General features: G+C 46.5%; 1 protein-coding gene across 3 annotated transcripts in view; it reads right to left on the reverse strand.

Moving 5' to 3' along the window:
- Eef2k (eukaryotic elongation factor 2 kinase) overlaps window positions 1-23,875 on the reverse strand; it is a 62,784-nt gene extending 38,909 nt beyond the window's left edge. Inside the window, exons 1-2 of one of the 3 annotated variants that reach the window (XM_074059577.1) lie at window positions 23,587-23,875; window positions 9,240-9,561 (exon numbers count right to left, since the gene is read on the reverse strand). In XM_074059577.1, the coding sequence (XP_073915678.1) occupies window positions 9,240-9,485 (246 nt within the window). In that variant the 5' untranslated portion in view covers window positions 9,486-9,561; window positions 23,587-23,875. Of the gene's footprint in view, window positions 1-1,040; window positions 1,210-9,239; window positions 9,562-23,586 lie in introns of those variants that run through there. The other 2 variants (XM_020163538.2, XM_074059578.1) reach the window with 2 other exon arrangements.
- Window positions 23,876-24,534: the final 659 nt, after the last annotated feature.

Here is a 24,534-nt window from a genome sequence, read left to right on the forward strand (position 1 = left end):
AGCAGGTCCTCCTTGGCACATAGGATGTTATTGTTATGGCTGTTTTTATATTACTATTATTAGGAGTACTATCACAGCACTTGGGGCATCTGGGACCGAGACCTCCTTAGGGAAGGTGACACTCACCAAGTGGATGTTATAAAACGCTTTTCTATCCCATCATCTCTTGTGTGTGCTGGGGATCGAACCTGAGGCCTCGTGCATGCTATGCAAGTGCCCTACCACTGAGCCACCCTGCCCCCCCAGTCCCCATCACTACTTCTGTAGACTCTAAGAAATACAGCTCTGAGTCAGTCCAACTCTCCTCTCCTGGAGGACATGAAAGGACTTAAACCAAACTCAACAGGAAAAGAAAAGAAGCAGGAAGAAGTGAGGAAATGCAGCCAAGCTCTGGGAGGGGAGGAGACCAACAGTGCTGTGCAGCTGCCTCATCCTGTACCACAGGTAAGATTGTCAGTGCAGCCCAGCATCGCACACAGCAACAACGACAACAAAAACCTAGAAATCTTCTAAGTGTCCCCCAAGACCCAATGCTTAAAGAAACTATAGTATATCCGTATAAGGGGCTGCCATGGTGCTGTCCAAAAAAGTCACATCTTTTAAAAAAATTCCTGGAAAGTGACGATGATCTACTGTCTGCAGAGTGTGTCTAGCATGACCCCACAACAGCAAGAAAAAGTTCATGTTTGTTTATTTGTTCTATCTGTATACTGAAATACAGAAAAGTCTGAAATACCAAGACTTTAACAGCAATGACAGTTGCACTTTCACTGTTTCCTGCAAAGAACATGCATTGTGTCTAGAATTAATAAGCAAACAATTATAAAAGAAACTGAACTAAAAATCCTAAAGAAATATCTCAGTGTTGTGAAGAGTACCTACAACTAACTGCTCTCTCCAGACCAGCAGGGATTCCAAATCCTGGCTACAGAGGAAGGGAAGAACGGAAATCCATAATAAACCAGTAACACTGGCTAGGATGACAGATGCCTCAGCCTCTTGGGAGTTCCTGCTCAGACAGCATCCTCCCCACACCTTACCGCAACTTGTATGGACAGATGAGAAGGCAGAAACTTCCCCAGTCTGCAGATGAGGATCCCAGGCTCAGAGGACAAGGGAGGTTTCTTGTCCAAAGATCAGCAGCAGCCTGGAAATGGCAGGCCCAGGCCTCAAACCTGAGCTTGCGATAACCCTGACTGCCTGATCTTTTACACAAAGCATAAGGTGCTAAACACACAATTACCACCTGACCTAGCAATTCCACTCCTTGGTATCCACCCAAGAGAAACGAAAACACATCCACACAACAGCAGCACCACTGATTGTAACCATGAAGGTGGAACTAACCCAAACAGATGTTTTAAATGCAGTATCCATACAAGGGAACAACATTTAGCAATAAGAAGGAATGACACAGGTCCTAACAACATGTTCTAACACGGATAAACATTTAAAACATTATGTAAGTGACAGAAGCCTGACACAACACACTACATAGTGTATGACTCTGTGTATAGAAAATGTCCAAAAAAAAAAAGGCACTTCCAGAGAGACAGAAAGTAGATTAGTGGTTACTAGGGCTAGGTGGAATGGACATATTAGGGGGTCATGGGGTTTCTTTTGGGATAATAATAATGTCCTAAAATTGATTGTGGTGATACAGAATTTTATGAACATATTAAAAGCCACTGAATCATACATTTTAAATGGGTAAATTGTGTGATTTATGAATTGATTTCAATAAAACTGCTAGAAAAAAATTAAGAATAAAAAAAAGAAGGGGACCCACGTTAATAAATACCCCAGAACATTTCACAAAGCATTTCAGCATTTTAGCACTTTTTTTGTGCTAAAATTTTTTTGTGTGTATGGTTCCGAGGTTTGAACTCAAGGCCTACACCTTGAGCCACTCTGCCAGCCCTGTTTTGTAACGGGTTTTTTGACATAGGGTCTGGCACACTATTTCCACAAGGCTGCCTTTAACATGCCATCTTCTTGATCTTGCCTCCTGAGTAGCTAGGATTACAGGTGTGAGCCACTGCAGTCCAGCTCACATGTGCATTCTTTGAGAAAGGTGATTCCTGACAGCCAGGCTCAGACATCCTTAGCCCCCACCTGGGCTCCAGGTCTCCAGGTGGCTTCCTGCCTATGCCAGTGTCTTCCTGCAGGTCCAGAGCTTTTTCATCTTTACTTTCTTTTCATCTATTTATTTATTTTTGTGCTGGGAATTGAACCCAGGCCTCAAGTTTGCCACACACATGCATTACTGCTGAGTCACAGCCTTAGCCTGTAAGTTCTGCTTTCTGATTCTGCATTCCCTGAGCACAAAACATGTACATTGCCTCTGGGTTATTTCCTATGGTGACCAGGCACAGGCTGAACCTGAGGCTGCCAGATTGGGGCCTCCTGGGGCTCCATGGGCAGTGACACCTCTCTGTCTGGTGACTCATCAGGCGCTGGCCCCTTATCTCATTCCTGAGTGACCACTATTCAAGCCGTTCCAGCTACCCTTAATGGATTAACAGCAATCGAAGATTGCTAATGAAGGCCTGGGAAGCAGGTGTGTCACACACAGGGAAAGGGGGAGTGCTGGTGAGATCTCTTTCGAAAGAGGCACCGCCTAGTCAAGTTTAAATGCAAATTGTTTTGCCCCAAGCACTCCATGCTGTGGAGTTCTCTGGCAAGCACACCCCTGGATGGGCACAAAGGCAAATGTATAAAGGACTACTGTCTTCCAGTGAAATAATATTCAGCCATTAAAAACAAAACACACCAGCATGCACAGGCCCTGAGTTCCATCCCCAGCTCTGAGCGACAATAAAAACAAAAACTACAAAATAAGCAAAACCAACAAAACTGCAGTCAGTAACCGCACTAGACCAAGATCTTGGTCCACTCTAGACCAAGATCTCCTGGGATGGAACACAGCTTATCATTTCCAGGGCAAGCAGCAAGTTCTCAGAGCCTGGGGTTTACTAGCTGGCAAAACGCCAATGGTCAGGGACTTGCTGTACACAGTAAGTTGAATTCATGTGCAGAAGGCACGTACAGCAGGGCCTGCCAGGCCCATGGCGCATGGTGCAAAGTTCTAGCTCATGTCAGCTCCCAGGGGCCAGTGTGAGAGAATGGCCACAAGGGTGCAGAACAGATTTGTAAATCTCTGTGAAAAACAAAAGGAGAAAGGTCACATGCAGGCATGTGCTTCTTACTGTATGTGAGGAACCTTTCTAGAAGGATAGTCCAGGGCTCAGAGGTGGAAGGCCTAGCTTTCAAATGTCCTACCTATGCTGTTTAGATTTGTTTTACCTTGAGTATGTATTACTTACATGTTATAGAAGTATGTATTTTTAAGGTTTGCATACATATGTGTGTGCATGCATACATATGTGTATATTTATATATTTTGTTTGTTATACAATTTGAAATGGGGGGGCAGAAGACAATGAAAATGTCCTTCAAAAGGCTGGGGTGTAGCTCAGTGGTAGAGTACTTGCTTAACATAACAAGGTCCTGGGTTTAAACCCTAGTACTGCAATTGCTAGTCCTTTTTGTTAGTTTTGCAACCAAAAGTCCTTAATTAGGGCTCAAGGGCTGGCAGAGTGGCTCAAGCGGTAAGAGCACCCGCCTACCAAGTGCAAGGCCCTGAGTTCAAATCCCAGTGCCACCAAAAAAAATAAGGAGGGCTCAATGTCATATAAAATACAATGTAATACACTCAAAATTTAAAACAAAAAAATTTGGTAATGTGCTGATGTGGAATGATCCCCACAATATTCTCAGAAGTGGAAAACAATTCTTGTAAAATAAAATAAAAAATTTAAATTAAAAACACATATGAGGCAGAACAGATAGATGAAAAGACAGGGAGATTATATTATTTTTAATAAATATTAACAGGACCAGACTCAAATATTGGAAGGAGGAAGTAAAAACTGAAAAGCCAGGGCAGCTAGTCCTGCCCCTCTACCTCCTTTTAGATATTAAGTTACAAGAACAAGGAGACATAAAGCAGATATCTGGCCAGATGCTGGTGGCTCACAGCTGTAATCCTAGTTACTTGGGAGGCTAAGATCAGGAGGATCTCGGTTTGAGGCCAGCCCAGGTAAGTAGATCGTGGGACCCCATCTCCAAAATGAGCAGAGCAAGGGCTGACAGAGTGGCTCAATAGGTAGAGCATCTGCCTAACAAGCATGAAGCCCTGAGTTCAAATCTCAGTGTAACCAAAAAATAAGTTTGAGATGTTAAAAAGCTGCCAGGCTTCTTAAATGGGTAGAGGAAGAAAAATGGAAGGTGTTTCTAGCAAAAGAAAGCCCTAGCTGGGTGCCAGTAGCTCATGCCTATAATCCAAGCTACTCAGGAGGCAGAGATCAGGAGGATCTTAGCTCAAAGCCAGCACAGGAAAATAGTTCTCAAGACCTCTATCTCAAAAAAACCCATCACAACAAAGGGCTGGTGGAGTGGCTCAAGGTGTAGGCCCTGAGTTCAAGCCCCAAAACTAAAATTATTAATTTTCCTAGAGTGGGTTCAAGCCCAGTGCCAAAAAAAAAAAAAAAAAAGTCCTAAAATGCCTATTGCCCCTGTGCTTTGGGATCCCTAGATCACACCTTCCATGTTTTACAATATTAAACAGCAGCCATCCTAGCCACCCAAAACCAATGTCTAGTGATTGGGGGTGACCCTCAGCTTAGAAAACTACAGATAAGAACCATCACTTTAAGCCTTTGCTCCATTTCCCTACTTTACACTGTTAAAACTTTCACCTTGTGACTGCTTGTCATGAGACACCTTCTAATTCTTTTGAGGTTTATGAACCTCACGTACTTGTGATTTTTCCTGGAAACTGCGACTCTAAGGGAAACCCGTCCCCTCATCCCTCATCCAGTAACAATATTGTGCTACATGTTTACTCTAGAAAATGTAGAAATGGTAAGAGTCGTAGAAAGAGAATACAGTCACTCCTGATCCTATCCCAAGGCGAACCTGTTGCGGTGGTGACGAGCTTCCTCCCAGGCTGTTGTTCTCCGTTAGTGGGCGTGTGTGTGTGTGTGGTGTGGAGTGGATGGGATGTGTGTTAATCTACTCCACATTCTGCTTTTTAAATGGAACTTGGCACTTTCCCACATAATGCTAAACATTCTTTGTTGGCAGCCTGACATTTTAGTAAGAGGCCCCCTAAATGATTCTGCCATATTCCCAGGGAGCCTGGCCTTTCACAGTACCTGGGGCCATGTTCCTTGGAGAAAGGACATGTGGCTATTATGGTTAAACAACCCAGGTTACCATATCAACGGTTGGGAGGGGTGGAAATGAGGTTTGGAAAAGGAAGCTGGAGTCACCAGGGCAACAGTAACCAACAGAGCCAGACCTAGTGAGGCAGGCTGGAAGTAAGGAAAGTTCAGGACCCATACGGATATGTAGGTTGCCTATATCTGGTTCAGGGACAGCCCAGACCACCCTCACCTGGCTGGGAACCACCCATGTCCCTCCCCACTCACTGATTATCAGATGGGAATCACCTGGGTCTCCCTTCCTATAGGTCAGCATAAGTTTTAAAAGCACCTGGAGAAGGGACACACTTTCTCTGCCTGTAGATTCCACCTGTGCCCACCATGTTCTCTCTTGTATTTCCTTTCCCTAACTTTTAATAAACTCCCTTTACACCCACATGTCCTGCCTGAATTCTTCTCATGGGACACAAAGAATTTGGAAGTCTTCTGAACAGACTGAACTGGTGCCATTAACATTTAGACCTTCCATACATGGTCAAAAGTTTTAACGAGCACCTCTATACTCAACCAAGGGAACAGACACAGCTCCTGGCCTGCAATCAGGGGCTGACTCAGAGAGAATGACATCAGAGAATAACAGATGCATACAGTCCTGATGACAGCCCTGGGGACAGGGGACAACAGGAGAGAGCCAGGAAGACTGTGGAGCTACCCCTGTAATTTTCATACACCCAGGCATCAGTTGAAAGAGGTTTTAGGCAGAGGTGTGAAAAAGGAAACCCATTCCAGAGCTTCAAGGCCAGGCATATGCAGGGGTGAATACAGCTCAGAGGAAGGTGCCCCAGGGCCAGGATTTTGAACTTTGCCTTGTAGAAGTGATGAGTTTTGGGGAAGGGCTATTTGTCAATTTATTCATGGGAGGAGGGGATGTTACCTGGTGGTGTTTATTTTTCTTCTTTTAAAAACTTTTTTTGAGAGAAATGACCCAAACAATGTATGCACATGTGAATAAATGAATAAAAAACAACTTTTTTTTTCCTGCCACATAAGTAAAACATACTTGTAAGCTTTAACATTTTTGAGCATATATGTGTGTATATAATCACCATAGTAACTGTGATGCAAATTCCTCCTTCAATTTTTGCTATCAGATAGTAATATATGTATGTATATATACACATATTAGTTTTTAATAAAAGTAGAATTGTATATTTCAAACTGCCTTTTTGGGGCTGGAGGAGTGGCTCAAGTGGTAGAGCACTTGCCTAGCAAGTGTGAGGCCCTGAGTTCAAACCCCAGTACTGCCAAAAAACAAAATAATTGGAATCAAATTGCCTTTTTGCTTAATAGCATATTTTAAAAAATAGCTAGGGGCTGGAGGTGTAGCTCAGTGGTAGAGCAAATGCTTAGCTTGTTCAAGGCTCTAGATTTGATACCAGGACCTGTAAAAGTTTTTTTTTTTTTTTAATTTTTAAATAGGTAACTTTTTTTCCCTATTATGGATCAGGACTGTGTCAAGGGTTTTTTAGATTTTTTTTTCACACACATACATATATGAATTTCTTTTCTGGTGGTGGTGCTGACTGGGGGTCAAACCTAGGGCTTCCCACTTGTGAGACAAGCACTTGAGGGCTAGGTCACACCATTGCATCTGCAGACCCTGAAATATTTACAGGCACTGTTTTTAAGTCTATCCTATAGAAGTGTTATGTTTGTTTGCATGTAAAGTCAGCATTCTTTAAGATCATGGTCTGTCATTTAAAAAGGCCCCTCTTGATGGACATCTGAGCTGCCTGAAGATCTCCTCCCCGAGCCCACCCTCCCCAGGGCTGGGACTGTGTTCCAAAGCTGCTTTGGGATGGAAAATGGGATAAGCTTCAATTAGCCCCTCCAGGGCCTCCAATCCCAGAGGAGACCTACAGGGCCATTTCTGGAGCTGCCTGCCTAAGAGGGAGTTAAGCTAGAACTATGGCCAAGAAAGGAAAAAAGTAACTCAACGGTCCCCCAAAACAAAAATTATTAATTTTCTAAAAACAGACTAATTCTGAAATTACAGAAGAATGGTTTTAACTTCAAATCCCGAAGTATGCTAGGAATTTTTCCTAGAGTGCTAACAGAATCTTAGAGGTTGTAAAGACTAAATTAAATCGGACAACAATGCTGTCTTTTTAATTGTGCCCCCACCACTTATTACACAAAGCCCAGTAACATTCACCTTTCCTTCCCCTTTATGCCGGCTCTGCCATGGTGTAGACACAAATCCCAAAATCCCTAACAAAGTAAATAGCCCTTCCCCAACTCAGAACTCTAAAAAACGGCTTTTTTTTTTTGACTACACAAACATGAAGAACTCTATTTTACATGTCCCTGTACCCACATAAATACACATGTACAGGGGTAATATTAAAATATTTAACAAAAATTGGATGAATGTAGATGTTTGAGATGGAAACCTTCCAAATTTGGAAAATCCATAGAAAGGTGTTTTTGTTTGTTTTTTGTGGCGGTGAGGATTGAACCCAGGTCCCTGCACATGCTAAGCACACGTGATACCAGTGATCTACATCTCCAGCCCACAGAAGGCCTTCAAACCATTAATGTTCACAGTCAATGATACATCGTGAGGGCACATGCTAGAACGTGGAAACGGAAAGGGAGAACACTTATCAAGCACCTATAGTGACAGGACATAATGCTAGGTACTGAGATTATCAAAAAATTAGCCTGTCCCTCACAGCTGAAAGCACACAGGATGCCTGTAACTGGTAAAGGAGGTCATTTTCTCAGTGCTCCTAAAACAGGCTAGCTAAATACCTAATAGCTCACACCTTCTTCTCTACTTCAACGTTTATGCTGGATAAATGGAAGACTTATGTCTGCAGACATTTGCCTCTCTGTACTCAGTGCTAAACACATGCAGGTTTAATTAATTCATCTAATCCTATACTGACGCTGGTTCAGTAAAAGCATGTGGTTAAATGACTCTCTAAAAATAACCATGGGCCCATCACAAGAGGCCAATTATCAGCAATAGTCAGCACATTTGTCTGTGTGCAGGTGCACAGTGCCTTCCCTTGTCTGTGGCTATATTTACTTGTGGCCACCCATGGATAGTATGGAACACCTCACATACAGTGCAGTGAGGTATTGTGAGAGACACTAGGTCCACTTAACCTTTGCGATACTACACTGTTGTAATTGCTAATTTCTTAATGTGCCTAATTAAGAAGTTGAATTTATGGTAAGTATGTATGTACAGAAAAAGAAGTATATATGTGTATATATATACACATACATATATATAAGTATCATTCAAGATTTTTAGGCATTCCCTAGATAATGGATACTGTACTTATGATTTCTTTTTTTTTTGGCCGTTCTGGGGCTTGAGCTCAGGGCCTTGCACATGCAAAACAGGCATGCTATCACTTGAGCTACACATCCAGTCTGTTTTTTGCTCTGGTTATTTTGGAGATGGGGGTGGGGTCTCTCAAACTAGTTGCCGGGGCTGGCCTCAAACCATGATCTTCCTGGTCTCAGCCTACAAAGTAGCTAGGATTACGGGCCTAAGCCATTGGCACCCAGCTGTACATCTGTTTTAAGAAATAAGACTTTTACACTTTGTAGGGCTCTCTAATATTTTCTGTTCTATGTTCTTTTCTAAAGACAAATGTTTGGACTCTGATGGTAAGTTTATGTGTGTATGTTACACCCATATTCAAGAAGTAAGATGTTTACTATGTGCAATGCTCTCCAATATTTTCTATTTTATTCTGTTCTAGTCCAGGTCTTTAAACAAACAAGGAAAAAAAACATGGGCAAAGACTCACAGAATGGTTTGTAATCTATTTGGAAAATACAGCTTTAAGGCAATGAAACTTGTTTGAAGACACCAGAGTCCTCCCACCTTAACGAGTACAGCCTCAGACCCAGAATGGACAGCCCTACCTAGAGAAGATCCCCAACCAGTGACCTCAACTCCCATTCCTCTTGGGACAGGTGTTCACTCACCTTGAAGTGGAAGGAGCTGGCCGGGGACCCGCAGGAGCTGTACTGCTCACTTTTCGTTAGGCTGCTGTAGTAGTTATTAACCTTGCAGTTGGCATTCTGGTTGGACCTGGGGTCCTCAGTGATTGGGCAGATGAAGTAACCCTCCTCATCATCACTATCTGCATCAGAATCAGCATCATGGCCAGCCCGGGAGGCCCGGCCACCGTCGACGCCTTCCAGGCGGAAGATGAGGTCTTCGTCTGCCATGTCCCAGGGGCGCCCAAGTCACCCGAAGAGTCTGCGGTGCAGCCAGAGTTACTGGGCAAATACAGCAGCGAGAGTCCTGCAAGGAAGCAGAGCCAGATCCAGGCGTGAGAGCTGGCTGGGCACCAATGCCTAATGCCACGTGCTTCTGGTGATAGCAAGCACAGCGCCCTTGGAGTAAAACCTAGTGCTATCTTTTGTGAGGCAGTGAAGCATTCAGGAACATTTTAAACGTCCAAACCCGTGGACCCAGTCTTTCTACTTCTAAGAACTTGTAGCACTTGGAAACACTGGAACAAGAAACGCCTCTCAAGCAACCAGAGTGATCCTTTGAGGACATAAATTAGATAAAGTCACTCCTTGGCTTAACACCCTCCAGCAACTTCTCCTGTATTTGTAATAAAATCCAATCACCCTATGTAGACTACAGGGCTGGGCTCACCTGGCCCCCTGCCCGTTCTCCTTGGGCCTTGGCTGCTCTCCAGGGACACTGGTTTCTTTCTGTACTGTGAACACATCAAGTGCATCCCCACCTCGGGGGTCTTTTACTCACTGTTTCCTGGGCCTGGCACAACCTTCCTACAGTGGGTTTTCTCATCCTTAGGATCCCAGTTCAAAAACCACCTTTTTAGAGAAATCTTCTCTGAATCCTTAAATGAAAGAACCGCCCACCCAAATGCAAATCCAGCCACTCCCCAGCACATCTCCCTGTTTCATTTTCTTCCTAGTCACTTTCCCAAGCTGAAACTGTCCATTGCCTACCAGGTGGCTCAGAGTGCGCCTGGCAGAGGAGGAGCTCCATGCACTTCCCCAAATGAGCCCACACCCCTGACGGTGTTCTCTATAGCATGAGAACTAACAGCAAGCAACTGCTAACAGCCCCAAATGTCCATCAGTGGAGGTCCGTTAGATAAACTACTTCTTCTACACTAGCAAGTACTGTGTGACCGCTGGAAGGAAAGGGGAAGCTCCGATACCCACAGATAGTCAGGGGTCAGTTTCCCAAGACTGTAGGATAGAATGCTCACATTACGCTTGCGGCCAGTGGGTTTTCAACAAGAGTGCTAAGAAAACTGAACGGGGAAAGAAGTGTAGTGGGATAACTGAATACCCACATATAAAAGAGTGAACACGGATCCCTTGCTCACACCATGGGCAAAAGTTATCTCAAAAATGGATCAAAGAGCTGGGCAGCAGTGGCTCACGTCTGTAATCCTAGCTACTCAGCAGACAGAGGTCAAGAGGATAGCAGTTCAAAGCCAGCTGGGACAAATACTTCGTGAGACCCTATCTCGAAAAAATCCATTACAAAAAAGGGCTGGTGAAGTAGCTCAAGGTTCAAGCCTCAGTACTACAAAAAAAAAAAGGATCAAAGACTCCAGTGTGTGAGCTGAAACTGTTAGAAGAGAATACAGAACGTCTTCATGATCTTGGCTCTGGCCAAGTTTTCTTCAGCGTGACAGCATAAAGTGCCGAGCACAAAAACAGGTAAATCGGCACTATCAAAACCAAAGCCTTTGTGCCTCCAAGTGAAGAGCTGACACAGAATGGAGAAATGTTTTGTGAATTACGTACTGGTAAGGGAGAATATAAAGAATCTACGACTCAATACAAAGGCAAATAGCCCAAATAAAAATGGACAAGGATGTGAATGGCTGTCTAAAAGACGCACAAATGCCCAATAAGCACATGCAAGTTTGTTTAGTGTCATCAGCTATTAGGGAAATAAAAGTGGAAGTGTCATCCATGAGGATGGCAAGGCCAATGAAGGTGGCAAGGCTGTGGACAAACTGAAACCTTATATACTGTTGGTGGGAATGTAAAATGGCACAGCCACTTCAAAAAACCGTCTGGCAATTTCTCAAAAAGTTAAACACTGAGTTACCATATGGTCCTGTGATTCTACCCTAAGGTGGACACCAGCAGAAATGAAAACTTGTATACAAATGTTCATGGAAGCATTACTCACAGTAGTCCAAAGAGTGAAGAGCCCGTATGCCCAGCACTAATGAACGGATAAGCAAAATGTGATCTACTCACAGAATGCAATGTTATCAGCAGGATCTATTTTCAAGATGGATGCAACTTGAAAGTACTACAAAAAGCGGAAGGAGACAGTTACTAAAGATTACTTTTGCATGACTCCATTTACACGAAACCCAGAGAAGGCAAATCTTTAGAAAGAAAGTAGATGCAGTGTTGCCTCGGGCTGCAGGTGAGAGAAGGCTGGTGGTAGAGAAATGGAGAATGATTGTTCATGCAGATGGGATTTCTTCTGAGTTGATGAAAATGCTCTAGAATTGACAGTAGTGTTGGTTGTATGACCGCAAATATACTAAAAATCACCCACTTTACATGGGTGGATTGTAAAGTATGTGAATTATACCTGGATAAGCCAAAATTTAAAAAAAATAGCCAAGAAAAACTTAAATTTAGAAAGTTGTAGAAGAGTGGGTGTACTATACTAAATGAAAAAGGAAAGGTCATTTTGTGCTCACACTAAAACTCTCCCAAAGGACACAGAACTGTACCTGTGCGGAAGGAGCAATGGAGCAGGAAACGGAGGAAACTTTTAAAAGCTTTGTACATTTCTATACTGTTGACATTTTACAAAATAATTAGTTTTAAAAATCTAAGAGCCAGGCATGGTAGTGTATACCTGCAGTCCCAGCTATTCTGGAGACTGAGGTGGGAAAATTGCTTGAGCCTAGGAGTCAAGCCAGCTTGGCCAATATGGCAAAAGAAAAAGGAGAAAAAATTAGATCAAGCCAGTAACTCCAATCATTCTTTTTCTTTTCTTGAGACAAGAAGTCACTACTTAGCCCAATTCTCCTTGCAATTCTCCTGCCTTCAGCCTCCTGACTGCTGGGATTATAAGTGTATGCCACCATGACCTGCTAATTCCAACCATTCTTGGCAGCTCTGTCCATCACGCGAACAGTGTTCTAGATATAAAGCTTTGTCATTTTCTTGATAACCTCTTGAAGCAGGAAAGAGATTTAGATTCTAACTAATACATCCCTATAAAGTAGAAATTAAAATCCCAGGAAACTTTGTCTTCCTTTGTATAGGCATTTGCTATTTTCTATTTTACTTGTCTATTATTTTTCTCTTTATCCTTTTTCCCTTATGCACCACCCACACACTGATTTCTCCACTTGCAGTTTGAAACTCAATGTCAATTGACAAGTTTGTTTCTTACTTTCTGGGCAGGACAGAGTCACCAGTCTGGAGCCAGGGCCAGAGCCACCTGTTCCTGCTTGTCTAGAATATACCTTGGTGGGCAGCTTCGGGTGTCAGTGCCTCCTCTGCTCTGGCCAGCCCATGGCCAGAATCCGTGCTGACTGAGACAATGTGTCCAGAGCTGCTGGAAGCCAGAAGCACAGCTATAGCTGCAGTCCCAGGCAATGTAGCCCAGTAAAAAACACCCCAGAGGCAAGACCCTGGCTGCCAGGGAGCAAATCCTGGCTCTGTTGCTGAGGACTTGCCAAATTAATTCATCTCACCAACTCCCCTGTCTATCGGTGACAGGAGCTGAGTGGGAAGTGGCCTGACTGTGGTTCTGTAGCTAGTTTCTTCTGGAAAGAACCAGAAGGCCTATGGCCTCATCCTACCACAGACCTGACATCCTCTTGACCCTGGGAACCAAGAGTCCCTGCAGACAAGCAGCTGTGACCCTGCCTGGCTCTGGGTCTTGTACCAGGCACTTGGAGTGTATCCAGAACTGAGCGGGCATGATCCATCTTGTGGCCTGTGAATTGTCACAAGTCAGCTCTTAAGGCACTTGTGGCAGTCCATCAAAGCCTTTCAATCCTTCTACTTATTCCACGCCCACTTGGAATAAGGCTATATTCCCAGACTCCTTTGCTGCTATGCGTGACCATGTGACTAAGTTCTGGCCAACAGGATAGAAGCAGAAGGGTCGTGTGCAACTTTATTTTATTTATTTATTTACTCTACTAGGGTCTGAACTATTTATGAAGAGAGTCTTGCATTTATGCCCAGGCCAGCCTAGATTACAATCCTATTTATTCCTCCTGTGTAGATGAGATGACATGTGCATTCAACCATATCCAGCTTCACTGGTTGAGATGGGGGGGTTCCCAAGAACTTTGTGCTCAGGCTGGCCTTGAACTGTGATCCTCCCAATCACTGCCTCCTGGATAGCTAGGATTACAGGCATGAGCCACCACATCTGGCTTGTGTGCGACTTTAGTGGAGGGTTTTTGAAGGGAAGGGAGTAGGCCCTTTTGCTCTCCTCCTTCCTTCTGGCTGGAATGCAGGTGTGATTGCTGGAGCTCAAGCAGCTCTATCACAGGCTATGAGGTGGAAGCCATGCGCTGAGGCTGACAGAGCCGTGAGAAAGAGAGCCGGGGTCTCTCACATCATGAGGCAGTGTAACAGTACTAGACTCACGATCTCTCTGTCTCGATCCCTAAACCTGCATAATCTATTGTAATTTTCTTTTTTCCCTTACTATTTTTTTTTCTTTGCTAATCCTACCTGGTGTGATAGTCCTTTCTCTTCCATACCGTAAAATATTACATCCCTTATAACAAGATGCCTAGGCAGGGTCAGCCTGGAAACACTGTGGCCTCAATTCAGAGCCCTAACTTAGCAGCTGCTCTCACATTTCCACATGTGGGGGTGTTGGATTCCCCCGAGAAGGGGTGAGCCTCCTAGCAATCTCCACCTTACCTGTGCATCCCTCAACCCAAAGACAGAGCTTGCCCCTGTGAGCAGAGAGCCCCAGGACACCAGCTTCTCCAGAAAGCTGCCTCTCCCTCACTCAGGCACTCACATTTTCCCCACAGAGAGGCTACTAAGTAAAGTTCTCAGTCAGGGACCCCAGTTCCACCCCTGCTGCACCCTTAACCAGCCGTGTGGCTTCAACAATGGAGCCTCAGCAGTGATACTGTATGAGGTACTCAAACCACTTTAGCTGAAAACCATGGACTCCTTTCTCAGGCCCACAAATTAACTAAAAGCAGGAAAAAGCATGGCATGTCTCCTCCGTTTTGTATCTGTTTTTGCTCTGAACCACTCTCTCTTGTCACTTTGCAACCACCTTGGAATCAAGGAAGGACAGGAATGATCAATGATATCTTCATGACAAGGAACCAAAACCACCCCCAACAGTAGACCTTCCTCAGGATGACCAGCTTCCTGGCTCCAGATAACAACTCTGGAACCTCTCCCAGGACATGGACTGAGATAATGACCGACAAGACCAAACCTGCAACTGAAATGTTTATGCTTACTTTCATCTCCTGTCCCCAGTTCAGTTTTTAAACCTATAGCTCAGGTCTGTACCCCAAAGATGGCTGAAGATGGGCTGAGTGCTTCCTCTGCCTCTTCCCAGCACATGTCCTGAGCTGTGTAATAAGTCTTTCTCTGCCTTCACCGTGCCTAATTGGCATTTAGGTATGGATGGCAGGACGTGGCTATGCAATCTGTGGAGTTTGGGTCTTAAGTTCAAAACTCCAGTTTCCGTACCATAAAGCGGGGTGCAGAACTGTGCTGGCCCCACTAGCTCGCCAGTGCCAGCACAAAGTCAATGATAAGACAGAGTAGCTGTCATCTTCAGCATTCTTATTATGACAGATAGCAGGGTGAGCTTTGGGTGCCAGCCAGGCTGGTGGTCTGGATGTCTGGTTTAGTAAGCAGCCTGCCAAGCTTCCTCCAGGGTCCTTAGGGAGCAGGCTATTTGAGGCTCTGGCTACAAGACACCATTCTCTCCCTCTGCATCTTGCTATTCATGGCTCCTCTGGAAGCCATGGGAGGAGAAAAGGATGCTTGCAATGCCTGGGGCCAGGCCTGTGGGTCAAGCGGCATTGGCTGCTGGCCCTCCTCCAGCCACTCTCACCCTGAGACCTTCCCATCTGCTGCAGAGAGAGCTGGAATATCCCCGCCCCCACCAGTCAGCATCCCAGGGCAAGGATGGTCCACCCTGGGAATATGCTCGGAGGTGAACTGATTGACTAACCACACCTCACATGATGCTACTGCTGCTATAGGGGGATCTTCTTCTCCCCGCCCCCAGGTCATGTGGTTGGAGGAACTGGATGTATTACAATGGTCCAGGTCTAAACTAACTACAGCAGCAGGATGCCTGCCCATGGTGACTGGTTCAGAGATGGCATGTGACTCAAACTGAACCAACCTGCCCAATCCTGGGCCTGGGGCTTCTGCTAGAGTGACTTGAGAGCAGGGTCAATCCTTTTCCTGCCGGATGTGAAGCTGAGGCTGGGGCTGAGGCCACCACAGAAGGACATTTAGGTGGAGAGGAGAACAGAGTAAAAGATTTTGAGACCTGGAATGCAAATATATCTGAAGCCGAAAGCCTCCTCCTTCTGAACCTCTGGATACAGAGCATACTAGCCCTGTTTCTGGGGCCAGGAGGATCACACACCTGGTACAGGTGGATTTTCTGACACCTGAAGTAGGAAAAAACCCAAAATTCAGCCAGGACATAGGGCTACTGTGTAATATTTATATAATTTTAAAATAGTAGGGGGCTCAGGGCTATAGCTCAGTGGTAGAATGCTTGCCTAGCATGCACAAGGCCCCTGGGTTCCATCCCTAGCACAACAAAAAAATTAAAAATAAAAATATTAAGCGGGGCACAGGTGGCTCACACCTGTAATCCTAGCTCAGGAGGCAGAGATCAGGAGGACAGAGGCACAAAGCCAGCCTTAGGCAAATAGTTCATGAGACCCTATCACCTCAAAAAAAAAAAAAAAAAATTACAAAAAAGGGCTCACTGCCTAGCAAGCATGAAGCCCTGAGTTCAAGCTCCAGTGCTGCAAAAAAAAAAACAAAAAACCAGGGTTGAGGGTGTAACTCAAAGAAGAAAGTGCTTAGGCCCTGGGTATCAAACCCAGCATGCTGGAGGAAGGAGAGGGAAATACTTTTATTTAAAGCACACAGTTAAAAATAACACCCTCTTCTTACCAGGGTCACCTGTGACCACACATGTTGGGTACTGCTCACTCTTGTGAACAACCTTTGCAACTATGCATGGGCAACTGAGTCTCCCGCTCCTAGCAGCAACGGCTTCCAGCTGTTCTCAGCAGTCCTTCCCAGCTATTTCATGGCCTCATGCTAAGTGCTTACCACCTGAGTCATGCCCTAGTCTTTCTGGTTTTAGTTTGTTTTTCAGATAGGGTCCCATGTTTTTGCTTGATCAGGCCTTGCACTGAGAATCTTCTACCTCTGTCTCTCAAGTAGGTGAGATAACAGGCACACAACACCACTCCCAGCTGTTTGTGTTTCTCGTTCGAAGGAAACTGAAAATTCATGCTGGAGTTCAAGGTGGACTGGAATGAGGGGAACAGCCCAGGGTAGCCTCACTCAGCTTGTTTCCTTTCCATGGTGATCTTTTCAGAGGCAGGGGCTGCTTCTCCCAGCCTCACCAGCTCCTGTTGCTATCAAATGCAAGTGAGCATTGACTGCTTGATCTGTCTTATTTCTATAAAAATTATGTCACTTTGAGGTCCATAGGAGCCTAGGTCACCTCAGTTTTCTTGTCACCCATCGGCAGCACAAAAGCCACACCTTGCTGTCTCAGGCAGAGAGGAACTCAGCCTACACTGGGGAATTACCAGGAACAGAGTCCTGGCCTGGTGTCTGAGGGGGCCTCACTAGTGTGAGGCTGAGGCGGAGCAGGGAGGGAAGTGGTTGGGGGGAAGCAGTGGGGGGAAGGGGTGGGGTAGTTGGGGGAGGAGCGGAGCCAAAGCCTCAATCATCACACTGAGAGATCAGTGACAGGAGATGGGATAAACAGAAGTCAGGTGGTTTGTAATCCCAGCACTCAGGAGGAGGAGGCAGAAGGCCAGCTTGGGCTACATAGTGAGACCCTTTCTCAAAAACAAAAACAAACCACAAAGCAAGCCCAACACAGTAACTGACAGTCTGTGCTCTGAAGCCTGCTGGCCAGAGTTTGATGCCCAGCTCCTCTGGTAGGAGCAGAACCTGTCCAAAACAGCAGAATAGGGTAGGGCAGACGGTGACTGCCTGGGGTCTGTATCCCATGGGCCTTTGCTGTGCTGTGCTGTGCTCAGCAGGTGTTGGTGAAATGTCTTTCTGCTCTGTTTTATGCATTTACTGGCGGTGCGGCACCAGGAGTTACAGAGCTAAGCGTTCGCGCCAGCGTCTCACTGAAGTTCACACCACCACCATGCAGTTAGAATATTAAGAGAAATAGAACTTTGTGTCAAAATAAAAGGGCAGGTTTACAGATGCTTATCTGTCCCTCTCCCCTAACATCTCATGGCCCCTTACTTTCCAGGCTCAGAACCAGTCACCTTGGCACACCTGGCAATGCTCCCTGCCCTGCACCCGCAGGTCCTTCAGCCCCAGTGCCTTTCCTACTCATAAGCAAACCTGTTTTCTCCTCTTCAAGATCCAGTTTGAATTCTGACCTCTTCCAGAAAGCCTGCCTAGATCACTTCCTCATCTATAAAACAGCAGAGAGCGAACAGTCCCAGCCCCGGGGTTATTTGGAAGATTCAACAAATCTGGCACAGACTTGGACTTGGAAGTAGCAGCTGCTATTGTGACCCAACCACCCTGCCTCCTACCACCGTCCCCCACCCCCACCCCCACCCCCGGGCACTTCCTTCCTCCTAGGCCCATAAACCTTTCCATTGCACCAGAGACCAAGCAGTCTAAGCGGCAGACAGAATAATGATCCCCTAAAGATGTCCAACCCTTGTAACCTGTGACTATGTGACCTTACATTGCAAAAAGTCCTTTTGATTAATGGGCAGACTGTCCTGGATTATCTAGTGACAGGTCTTCATAAAGAGGAGGCAGGAGCTGGGCATCATGCCGGTTACCCTAGCTACTCAGAAGGCAGAGATCTAGAGGATCAGGATTCAAAGCCAGCCCAGGCAAATAGTTCCCAAGACCCTATCTCAAAAAAACCCATCACAAAAAAGGGCTGGTGGAGTGGCTCAAGTGGTAAGAGAACCTGCCTAGCAAATGTGAGGCCCTGAGTGCCACCCCCAAAAAAAAAAAAAAGGAGGCAGGAGGATCCAGAAAGAAGAGAGGTGACAAGGGAAGCAGAGGCTGTAGACAAAGAAAAACTAAGAAAAAATTAGGGCTGGGGGTGTAGATCAGTGGTAGAATGCTTGCCTAGCATGCACAAGATCCTGGGTGCATCCCCAGCAATGAAAAACAAAAGTAAACAACAACAACAAAACCAGAAAGATCTGAAGATGCTATGCTGATGGCTCCAAAGGAGGGGCAGGGGCCAGGAGCCGTGGAGTGCAGGAAGCTCTAAGAGCTAGAAAAGGCTGAAGAATGGATTCTCCTCTAGACTTTCCAGACGTAACACTACCATACTGACATTCTGGATTTAGAACTTCTGCCCCCAGAACTGAGAGATAGTAACTTTGTGTTGTCTCAACGGATCAAGTTTGTAGTTATTTGTTAAGGCAGCAATAAAAAACTAATACAATTTTGCTGGGCACCAGTGGCTCATTCCTATAATGCTAGCTACTCGGGAGACTGAGATCAGGAGGATCACAGTTCAAGGTCAGCCTGGGCAAATAGTTTGAGACCCCCCCATTTCCAAAATAACCACAGCAAAATAGACTGGAGGTGTGGCTCAAGTGGTAATCCACCTGCTTTGCAAGCACAAAGCCCAGACCCACTCAAAAAAAAAAAAAAAAAAGAAAAAAAGAAAGGAACGATCTAGAGCAATGGCTCTGAACCTGAGGCAATTTTGCTCCCTCAGAGGGCACTTGGTGATGTCTGGACACATTTTTGGTGTTGTGACTCTGGGTGTAACTGGCTAGTAGATAAAGACCCAAAAAGCTCAGAGGAGCCCTACAACAAGGAATTATGTGGTCAGAATGTTATTATGTGATCAACAGTGCCGAGGCTGAGGAGCCCAGCCCCAGGAGGACTCTGGTGGAATGTTAACAGTCCTTCCTACCTCTTCCTTTTCTCCTCTTTAAAAACAAATCTCCGAGCATCCCTCAAAGAGACAGAGAAATTAATTTCCTCACTGATGCAAACAGCAACCTTACTGTGGAAACCTAAGAACCAGGTCGACACCACTCTGCGGACAGGTTCATGAAAATGTGTGACCACACTGGGCTTTGTTCACATAAAACAGACAAGGTGTAAAGACTATTTTATTGTTCTAGAAATTAGACGGTTGTGGTTTAGAGTACAAGGCAGAAAGGATTTTAATTACAGCTTCAATTGGCAAAATGCACAAGAGTGCTTTGAATTTCAATGTTTTTCTTCTTAGAATTCAATTTGATAAGAAATCTTAGATTTCATTAGTACCATTATTGTTTTCCTTGAATTTGTGTATTATATTGGTACATGGCCTCCAAAATGGCAAATCTTTTGAAAAATTCCAACGTTTTAAAAGCTCTTTAAGTATATTTCATATCATCACTAAGGTTGGCCTGTATATTTGTATGTCTGATTTTACCTGCATTTGGGATTTAAGAAATGTGTGGTACTACTGGATACAGTGGCTCACACCTATAATCCCAGCTACCTGTGAGGTAGAGATTGGGCAAAATGTTAGCAGGACCTCATCTCAATCAAGCTGAGTCTAGTGGGTCACTTCTGTAATCCCTGCTATGTGGAAGGCCATAGGCAGAATGCCATAGGCAGAAGGATCATGGTCTAAGGCCAGTTGGGGCAAAAAATGTGAGGCCCTAACTGAAAAATAACTGAAGTGAAAAAGGCTGGAGGAATGATTCAAGTGGCACAGCGTCTGCCTAGCAAGTACAAGGTCCTGAATTTAAACCAATACCACCAAAAAAAAAAAAAAAAGTATGATTTTGTTCACATAGTATAAGTTATTTCTACAGCTCAACAACCAATAATAGCCTTTTTTATTGGAACATTCCATACTTTAGAGATAAAATTTACAAAAATTCTCTGGGTATTGGCTGAGAAAAATGTTTGTGATTAAATTTTAACGCTTAGTCATTCACCAGGCACTCTCCGTGTGTGCCCAGGACACCGTGTACTACTGGCAGGTCAGACAGGAATACAGTGTGTCTCACTTCTCACATTGAACTCTCTGTTTACATTGCCCTCTTAGTGGCCAGACCATGTGAGCCAAACAAAAGGAACCGTGTCTTACTCCTCTGTCTCTGCTGGTCTCAGCCTAGAGTGCAATGCCTGGCACACACCAAACAGGCACGTTGCATGAATGAGTAACCAGAGAAAAGGTAGCAGAATGGGCACTGTGAGTGAAGAAGGGCAGAAGGACTACTAAGGGTTATCACCAGGGATCCACTGGCCCAATGACATGGCTGAGACTCTGAGTGGAAAAGCCTAGATCATGAGAACCTGAAAGACACCAAGGCCAGTATCTAACCAAACAAGAGCTTTGGGACAAACAGATCTGAGTTCAAGTCCCAACTCTGCCACTGTTAGCTGAGCAACGTTGGTTGGCACATTAATTCCCTCTCTCTCTGAACCTCAGCTTCCTCATCTGCAAAATTCATTCTTCCAATAGAGTGGAGCAAAGCAAACGAGGTGGAAAAGAGGGAGAAAGGTGGCTAGGAAAAGCCACTAGGGCAGACAGCTAGCTCTCCTGGAGGGCGTACCTTGCCCAGCCAGTGACTACATTTCCCAGCATCTCCTACACCTTGGTAAACCATGTGACTGCATTCAGCCAATGGAACGTGGGGCAGAAATAACTTACATTACTCCCAGGCTGGCCCAGCAGCCCACTTCCCAGGCCCTGGCCAGCCTCCCCTCCCCCACAATCCTGCCCAGAGCAGAATCACTTATAAAGCTCTTGCTTTGTAGCTCCTCTGAGCCCCCTGGAGAACACCAGCTCCCTACTCCCTGGGCTTTAAACGTTGTCAGGCACGTGGCCCAGGCTACTGTCCCTCTCGTCCTCTGGCCAACTCATCTGCTCCTCTATCAGGTCTCATTTTGAAATGTCACCTCTTCCAGGAAGCCTCCTCTGATCCCAGGAGACAGGCACTTTTACTTTCATTCCATAAATGGGGAAACTGAGATCACACAGCTAGAAAGTGGACAAGGTGGGTTTGAATTAACCTAGCCGAATCCAGAACTTTTAACACAGTCATTGCTTCTTGACCAGATGAATCTAAACTCCAGGGGCCCCCAGCACCACCTCACCTGAGGACTTGCTAGAAAAGAAATTCCACAGCCTCACTTCAGACATTCAGAATGAAACTCTGGGGTAGGCCCAGCAGGGTTGCTGATGTGCCCTGAAGTTTGAGGTCCACTGTCAGGAGACATGCTCTGCAGTTTAGCCCTCTGCTATCCACCACTTCCTGTGGCTCACCACATCCAGAAGGACTCACAGCTGGAGAAGAGCATGCATGCCATCTCTGACTTTGCAACCATCTAAAATGATTCACTGGGACTTCCACAGTCCCTGGCTTTGGGGGCCTGGTGGGGGGCGGGTAGAGGAAGTCATCATCTTTGGCTTTCATTATGGTCGTGTGTTAAGTGGCCCACTCTTTCCATTGTCTAAAGCCTCCTTTCTTGGCCCCATGGCCCTGCCCAAACCACTTTTATCACAGGTGTACACATTGTCCTCCCTCTAACTACTTTCTTCTAGGGGTGTCCTCAGCTCAGCAGGGTAATCAACTGTCAGCAGCTGCTTCGTCACCAGAAGGGATCTCCCTCCACACAAAATCAGTCCAGTCAGCCACTCTTATTTTGCCTCTCCTTCTGGTCATGAAATTTTCTGCCTCAGGGAAAGTTTCCTCACTATTTTCTGCAGAAATAGTGAATCCTAGAGAAGGAATGTGAGTGAACCCAAGCCTCAGCTTTCTCTGCATGGCTCCCAGAGTCTAGGCAAACCAGCTGCCAACCCTGCAAAAACAAGACAAGACTTCTTTGGGGACTGTGACCAGTGCAGGATAAAAAGTCTTAAAAGTCACCCTTCTGGGGTGGAACAACCTGGCCAGAACCTGGCAAGGAGGGGACAGACAAGCCACAGCACAGACCTTCCAAAGAGCTTATGGAAACCCCATTCTTTTCAACAGACAGCCAAGGACCCTCAGGGGTGGTGAGAAAGGTCCCCAGACTCCTCCTAGCTCCTGGCTGGGTCCTCCTTGAGCCCCAAGAGTCCAGGACAGAAAAGGGGGAAAGAGGGAGATTTCTTCAGTCCAGGCTTGAGAGAAACACACACCATCTACTGGGCTGGCATCCCTTCCCCACCCAGCTCAAACATCTCTTCCTCCAGGAAGCATTCCTGAGTATCCTCACCTTCACTCCCTACACACTCCCTCCCACCACTGTCAGCTCTCACCGACTCGCTATGTCCCCCACTTAGTCCATGTTGCTTAGGACAGTGTGCGGTTTATGTGGTTCGCTCCCACTTGGGTAGCTTCTGGGGGCCTGGGGACCCCTCTGGGCCTCGGTTTCCTTCTCTGTTAAATCTGCTGTCCTGCTTTGAGTGGCCCCAAGGCAGGGAAAGCCCACCCAGGAGAATCAGAACCCAGACTCTGATAGGAGAATTTCCCCAAATTGGGGAAAGGAGAATTATCCTCCCCACCCCCCGCCCCCATCATCGGTCACACGGCAGGCGCAGCTGGGCTGGCTCCCCGCAATTCCGGACGCGGGCCAGGCGGCTCTAGGCAGGGCTTCCCGCGGAGGCCCCCGCCCCCGCACTCTCGGAGTCATGCTCTGCCCCTTGGCGCACAAGTCATCAGCTCCTGCCAACCCTCCCCCCAACTCCCGCGGCCAACAATGCAGCAAGGGCGTACACGGCTGTGGAGGTTCCGGGAATGGGGACCCACCCATGGGCCTCTCTTTCAGGGGCCGGGCCAGGGGAAAGCCGCTTTGGGCACTTTGGGGGTTAGGTGAACGCTGCGGGCCCCACGGGCGCCACAGGCAGAGGACCCCACCCCCACCAGCGGCCTCTCGCAGGCAAACACCACGCACCGCTTGACAAGTGCTTTCCCCACCGACATGGCTGTGACCCCCTTGCTCGACTCCCCCACTTTACAGCCGCACACACTGAGCCCCGAGAGTTTGGCAACCGAGAAGCTCCCCACTGTCCTGCAGCGATGCCTTGGGGCGCGCAGGCCCGGAGGGCCCCGTCCGATCTGCACCCAGCACCGCAAGCCGCACCTACCTCCCTCGGGCAGGCAGGCGCCGCAGCCGCTGCCCACGGCCGCTAGGATCCCGAGCAGCCCGCAGAGGCTCGCGGCGCGGCGCTCCAGGGTGCAGGACAGGCGGCCCCCGGGAGAGCCGGGGAGCGGCGGGCGGGCGGCGCTCCGGGGAGACCGGGCGATTGCAGCGACCCGGGGACTCGTGCCCAGGACGCCGGCGCAGGCGACAACGAGCGGGACCGGGCTGGGGCAGCGACCGCGCTGGGCTCAGCGGCGTTGGACCTAAAGGAGCGGGGCTGGGACAAGGCTGCGGCGGGGGAAAGGGCGGGACTGCGGGGCGGCAAGGCGCGGAGCGGCGGGGCGCACGTGGTCGCCCCCTTGCGGCCGTCACCGCACCTGCACCCGCCGCGCTGGCCTCCGGCTCCACGCGGCCGCCGAGTCCCCTCAGTGACGCGGGCTCAGTGAACACTACTCGGTTGTGTAAATCCCCATACATGATCGTAAAAATCAGAAATGCTGCTTTGTCTGGTTTCTGTTTGTAAAATTTAGGCACTTTGACAATTGCAGTTATTTGTCATCATTTAATTAATATCTCATCCAAATATCCCTTATCTGCGTTGGATTCAGTGTTGTATTCCTAACTCTGAACCCAAGGCTTGGTATACAGCAGGTGCTTAATAACTCTGGAATGAATGGATAATGGATAAATATGGAAAGGTCTGGAGAAAAAAAGAAAATTAATGATTGCTACTAAGAACATCTTGAAATATCCTCCCAGATACTTTTCTAATAAAATTGTTCAAAATTTCACAGGATTTTTTTTTTTTTTTTTAGTGAAAGTGATAGTAAAGTTTATTACGGAAGGAACACATTTTCAATAGACTGAAAGCAGGTGGTCTCTAGAGTGAGGAGAACAATCTCATAGATTTTATTTTAGAATAAAAATAATAACAGTTGCATTTACTGAGCAA

Source organism: Castor canadensis, chromosome 17, assembly GCF_047511655.1.
Source record: "Castor canadensis chromosome 17, mCasCan1.hap1v2, whole genome shotgun sequence".
NCBI classification, from domain to species: domain Eukaryota; kingdom Metazoa; phylum Chordata; class Mammalia; order Rodentia; family Castoridae; genus Castor; species Castor canadensis.